This window comes from Ostrea edulis, chromosome 2, assembly GCF_947568905.1.
Source record: "Ostrea edulis chromosome 2, xbOstEdul1.1, whole genome shotgun sequence".
Classification (NCBI taxonomy): Eukaryota; Metazoa; Mollusca; class Bivalvia; order Ostreida; family Ostreidae; genus Ostrea; species Ostrea edulis.
Genome location: NC_079165.1, coordinates 63154512 through 63160820, shown reverse-complemented (window position 1 = coordinate 63160820; position 6309 = coordinate 63154512). Strand labels below are relative to the sequence as shown.

The following is a 6309-nucleotide window of genomic DNA, read 5'->3' as shown; positions in this document are numbered from 1 at the left end:
GCAAGTTTAAGAAAAGCGAATAGTGCATCATCGTATAAAATGGATACGATACGACCATAGTTTGTAAATCACCACTCGCTAAGATTTTCGAGTGTCCACTATTTTTACTCGCTATTTTTCAAATGCACTCGCATTTTGCGAGTATTTCTCGCTAATTTCAAACCCTACCTCTGGAACAAGATTTGCTGTGAATCTTGTCTCCTCGGTGGAATTTTCCTATCCCACACTTGTACTAATGTAGGATTCTATTACTCTCAGATATTGCCATATTTAAATAGCTGAGAAGTGAACTATAGATGTGCAAGTATGACAGCAAAGTAAATTTTTTTCCCCAAAGGTGAAATTGTTTTTACCACTCTGGATTAACTAGTCAAGTTTGCATTACTCTGGGATAAGTAGAAATGGTTAAAATTAACAATTTGTGCAATCTGTCCTCAGCAAGCACTGAAGGATAATGCAAAGATCCGTGAAACAAACGAGAAAATCAGGAGAGCCGAAGAGGCCAAAGAAAGACAAAAGAAGGAAAGGGAGGCCAAATTAGCCAGAAAGAAGGCTCTGGTGGATATGACTATAGGCAAGTTATACTGTGTATGGAATGTCAAGACGCAAAATGGAAAATATTTGTGGCTTCAACTGAAGAGAATTTTAACTATGTTGGTAAAATCATTCTAAGTTGGACCTTTGAATTATTTCATCATGGCTTTGTAGAGAATATGTACAATAATGCGATTAATCTTTGTTTTTGAAAATGATAGTAACCAGGGATTAAGCCTGCTTCACGGTCAATTCTAAGTGTGAGTTATGATAGGTTATTGTTTATGTTGATTGTTTTGCAGACGACAACCAGGAAGGCGTCATGGATAACTTGTTGGAGGCCCTAAAAACAGGATCTTGTTTCAATGTGGGCAGAGACAAACGAGATGGCAAACGGAAGACACCACGGGCTGCTGGAGGTAATAAATAACTCTTAGTCTATTGGTCCTTTTAAATATCATTTAGTTGTGACTTAGGGATATATAAGAGATATGAAAACTATTGAGATAAATTCATGCTATTATGGTTTTTGAACAAGTGTAAAATTTCAGCCCGGTGTCCATTGTGATTTCTTTGTTCAACCAAGATGTTTTCTGACATGCGACAGAGAAATACTTTCATTATGCCTAGTTTCTTCAAGCATGTTAATTAAGCATTTCACCATGTTAACTGCAGTGTTTGCCGAGACTTCAAATTTCAATTACTACCCCCCACCTCCACACTATCCTACTACATGTATATTTTATATATATTAATAAAACAATTGTTAACATTTTCTTGGTCAATCCAATATACAAATACAGATTTTTTTTATTTTTTTTGTTGTTGTTGTTTTGTTTGTTTCCTGTGTTTTTTATATGTGTGATTAAAAACAAAAATGGGAGAAGGGGTTAAAAAATTTTAATTTGTGATTATCTACCACACTGTACCAAGTTGGGGTGCTACACATCTTTTAATGATTAAGGTGTTTATGCGCATCTGAAGAGTTTGCTTGAAGAAACATTTAGAGTATTTTGCAAAACATAGAAAAAATAGATATCCTTGCCCACTGATTGCAGGCTTGTTGTGAATTGAAATCCAACATGTACAATGCTTGCTATGAAAAGTGAAGACTCATTGTCCCTAAACAAATTTAAGAGTTATATTACTAGGTGCATGTAACAGTGCACAGACAGTTGATGGTATGAATATAAAATGAAATGAACATTGCGCCTTTTAATCATGCATTATGATATCAGTAAATTAATCGCAATGTATTCCGCTGATAAGGTAATTCTACACACTTAGATATATCAACATAATTATGTGTATTACTGCAGTACTAGCAGGATTATGTCATATTTTATGCTTTATATCATATATTTTGGAATTTTATGGAATAAATATTAGGGAAGATACTCCTGATGTTTGAAAGATAAATACTGAACTCTAAAATGATCTGCACAAAGCACTACTTATCAACATTTAGACAAATCCTTAATTAAAAATGGTTATCAATTTCACATTGTACAAGACAAAATTTTCTATTCAGCATCACATCAAAATTTTATACTTGTTCAAAAATCATATTAACATGTTCATGTTTGATGTAAATGTATGTGTTAATGTTTTTTGTTTAGCAAATTATAGACTTTCTACTTCAAGAGAAATTGTCAACTTGTATTCTGACACCAGAGGTAATTGTAGACGGGGAGGGTTATTTGACTATTTGATTTGTAGCTCTTAAAAGACTCTATTTGTTGCAGTTCCTGGTTTAATTTTTAATTATTTCAGTCTTTTGAGATATAAGGATGATGTTGATTTAAGTTATTGGGATAAGGGTTTAATCATTTTTTGTTTGCAATTCCTATAGCGAGAAGACAAAATAATTTGCAAACCCAGAGGTGAATTCTAGATTTTTGCGTATTTGCTCTAATGCTGTATGTTCTCTCTGTTCATGTCAATATTTCTCAGGCTTTATTATTTATATATCTATATATGTATCCATTATTAATTTTAGGTCACTCTAGTGACCTATTGCTATCTTTGCCAGTCCCGTTGTCTGTAGGTAACTTTGATTAATTTTGACTTCTCAGAAATTAGATGATCAATTAAGTTATTCTACAGCATCTTTAGGAGGAGGGAGAAATCTTTTTTGGTGGTCCCTGCCTGCCCTCTTGGGGCTGGAGTTGAGGTTATTGCAATCTTCACAAATCTACTTTACACACTGGACATCTAGCATAGACAAACTTGGTGCATTGTTATTAAGAGCATTGCGGCCTCTAACAAACTTGCGAAAATCATGAACTTGGATACCCCAACCAAAATTGTAAAATTCCCTGACTCAGGGATTCCAGCTCCATTATGAGACTCGTAAACTGAAAATACAGTATATCTTTGTAAAATGTTCTCCACTCTTGAAAATCTGAAATGATGTAGCCCATACTTAGCAGAAAGGTTGTCTATGAGACTATGACCAGCAAATGTGTTATGTCTTAAAGCCAAGGTCATTTCACCAAGGTCACCATTACTATTAACACAAGTTTCATATACATACATTTGTATAACCAATGACTTTATAATGCAGAAACAATAAAAGCCGATACTATGTTAATGAGCAATAAAAAATTGAAATAACTGTCCATACCGCTACTTAGTATTGGAGAAACATGCATGTACATGTATTTAGAAACTCATACTTGGCACAAGGATTGCTGATTACCAAACAGTGTGTCCTGACTTGAGCTAAATACATTTGGCCAAGGTGAAGATCACTAATTTAAAAAAAAAATGGAAATATTTCATTTGGGTGTTAACTTTGTAATGGACTTCTGCAGAAGTTCAGACTTGACACAAAGGTTGCTAATGATAAAACAGTATTCAAGCCATGGTCACTTGGTCATTATAAAGGAGACCAGGTCATTCATTTGAAATGGAAGGATATAAAATGCTTTTGGCACAAAAGCTGCTCATGACCTGACAAGGTTTCAATTGACCATGAACCTAGTTTTGTACTGGAAAACATCAGAGGAAATAATTTTGTCCTACACCGAGGACATCCAATTCAAAAGATGTACTTTCAACATGCAACACTTTTAATTTATTTGTTGTGTGATACTCAGGTCATCATTAAGGCCTATGGGCCCCTTATTAATTAATCTTCTTATGAAATTATGTTCAGATATCCGAATTAATTATCAGAGATTGCTATGTACATGTAACCTGCTGGAAAATGCAATGATGTACACAAGACTTTGAAAGACAAGGAATATTTGATCTTTGCATGCAGTGCTTTGGGATTTAAGTAGAGTATGAAAGGAATTGGAATTCATAATAATATTCATTGCTTGTTATATTTAAGAAATATATTTTCTCAATTTTAAAATCATTGAGAATGAAAGGAAGAGGGTGAAGTTAAAGTGTCTTTTGTTTGGTATGGCATTTCCATCTGTCCATGCATTTGTATGGTGTTTTTTTCTTGTCTGGGTCATATCTCACACACCACAAAGCCTGGATCTTGGAATGAAGTTTGTCACAATAAAAAGTTGGTCACTTTGGCCTTGCTTTCAAGTGGCTTAACTTCCTGAAATCTTGTTCAGATGTTACCTTGCATAATGTGAGGCTGAGGACCATTAAATCTTGTCAGTGGGATAGACGTGACAAGTTGCAATTAAAAAGCATTTCATTATAACCCACTTGCAATTCTATGGATACATATATATTCCAAATTGTGTTCACATCATGTTGCATTTTGAAGCTTAGGATCATCAAACCTTGTCATTTGATATATATTTTTTTTTTTTACTTGAGGTAGGTCATGGCCGACCAGTATCAATATCATTTTAGGTTATTTATTTCTTACAGTAGAATTAGGATCATCAAGCTTGTGAAAGGAATCATATTGTGAAGGAACATAAATATCCATGATGAATTTTGAAACAATATGTCACAGTTGCTATTTGTAAAGCAGTGTTCTAATTTCCATTACTTGATGGGTATATCATGTGCCTTAGTGGTGCACTTATCAATTTTCAAATCAAAATTTATATACATGTATTTCATGTTCACATTTATGTAAAGTTAATTATTTCTATGGTAACAGTAGATCTGCTGCTCTGAATGGTAAATTAGGCTCTTTGTGGTTATGATTTGACGTTTTAGATTTTTTTTGTCAACAGACCGATTTGCCAATATGACACGCTCCCGAGTTTGGCATAAACCAATGTACACAAGTGACAGTGGCTGTGATAATGTTTTCGGTGCAGAACCAAAACCAATGCACCAGTCTTGTTGGTTGGTTGACACAAAGCTTTCAGTGTTCCGCATGATGTTGACCTATTTTGAGTTTTAGTGTGTAGCGTAATATTCATTAGCCACAGGATGAAATAATGCTTGCGTTAGGGTATTGCAATAAATTAATTTTTGAAAAGGAAAAATATACATGTATGATCTCAATATTAGTGATAGGGCTTATCCATTTTCCTCCCATATATATGTATTTGTTTTGTACCACATATTCAGTAAATGTTCTTGGTTTTATTAGGATTTGGTGATCTTGGTTTGCTTATCATATACATACCTGTATTCTAAACTTGTATTTGATATTGAGGGGTGGGATGGGGGATTGATACATATATTATAACCTTGTATTTGATATTGAGGGGTGGGATGGGGGATTAATACATATACTATAATCTTGTATTTGACATTGAGGGGGTGGGATGGGGGATTAATACATATACTCTAACCTTGTATTTGACATTGAGGGGGTGGGATGGGGGAATTAATTTTATAGGTACATGTATTATTAATTATTACTGGTTTAGCTATCTGACAAGTGATATCTATAAAGATGTTAAATTTTCAGTTTTTTATTGAATACCTCCATAAGGAACACATTAGTCAGCACTGATGTTTCCATTGTTAATTGTACATGCATATGATGGATTAATACATGTATCACAAATTTTAACTGGGCCTTGAAAGTCAAGTGAGCTTTTCTGATAAGATTTGTCCAGTACCCGTGTCACTGTGTAGGTAAATATATTTGTGTACTACGTACACATGTTAAGCAATTGTTAAACGTCTTCGGTTTTACTGGACCAATTTCAGTCTTAAGTTTTGCACAATGCATAGTATGGTGAACATGATGAATTATGGAGGATTAGGTCTGTTCAAACGCGTGGCGAACCCCTGTCTTTTTTCTTGATGAATCATATAGATAAGTCTATTCCAATTTTTTTGGCCCAGAAGGCATAGCAGCAAAGAAAGAAATTTCAGAAAAGATTACAACATTTACTACAAACTACATGTAGTTGCGGCATATGGAGAAATAAGTACATATGATATATGCATCATATGATGTGTCAAGTGAGCATTGTGGCCCATGGGCCTCTCTTGGTTGGTATTGACATCATAGGTGCATTTTGGGTCACTATAGCACTAGTCTGCGGAAAATAATCGAGAAACTGCGAATATTTAAGTATTACAATTAGCTTTCAATTCCCTCAGTGTTTTTGTTTGTGTCATATGATTTTGATAGCAGTATCATACATTTATTTTTGTTCAGCATGTATTTTTTGGAAGTAACTTTTACAGCCTGTTCTATATAGCATTATACATTGTTTGTTTTACCCCTGTCACTTATTATCACAATTATAGGTTATCGTCCTTTTGTCATGTGATACCAGTAGCATGTTCTTGCTTTTTATTTATGAATATGGCTATGGTTTTTATTTATTTTGCCAAGTGAAATTAAAGGTAGTCTAATTTTTAAAAAACCCATAAGTTCCCTTA

General features: G+C 33.9%; 1 protein-coding gene across 1 annotated transcript in view; it reads left to right on the top strand.

Annotated features, from left to right (window-relative positions):
• Window positions 1-6309, top strand: part of LOC125681346 (uncharacterized) — a 79344-nt gene that overhangs the window by 69814 nt on the left and 3221 nt on the right. The window contains exons 36-37 of the mRNA XM_056156666.1: window positions 439-574; window positions 837-953. Coding sequence (XP_056012641.1) covers window positions 439-574; window positions 837-953 — 253 coding nt within the window. The remainder of the gene's footprint in view (window positions 1-438; window positions 575-836; window positions 954-6309) is intronic.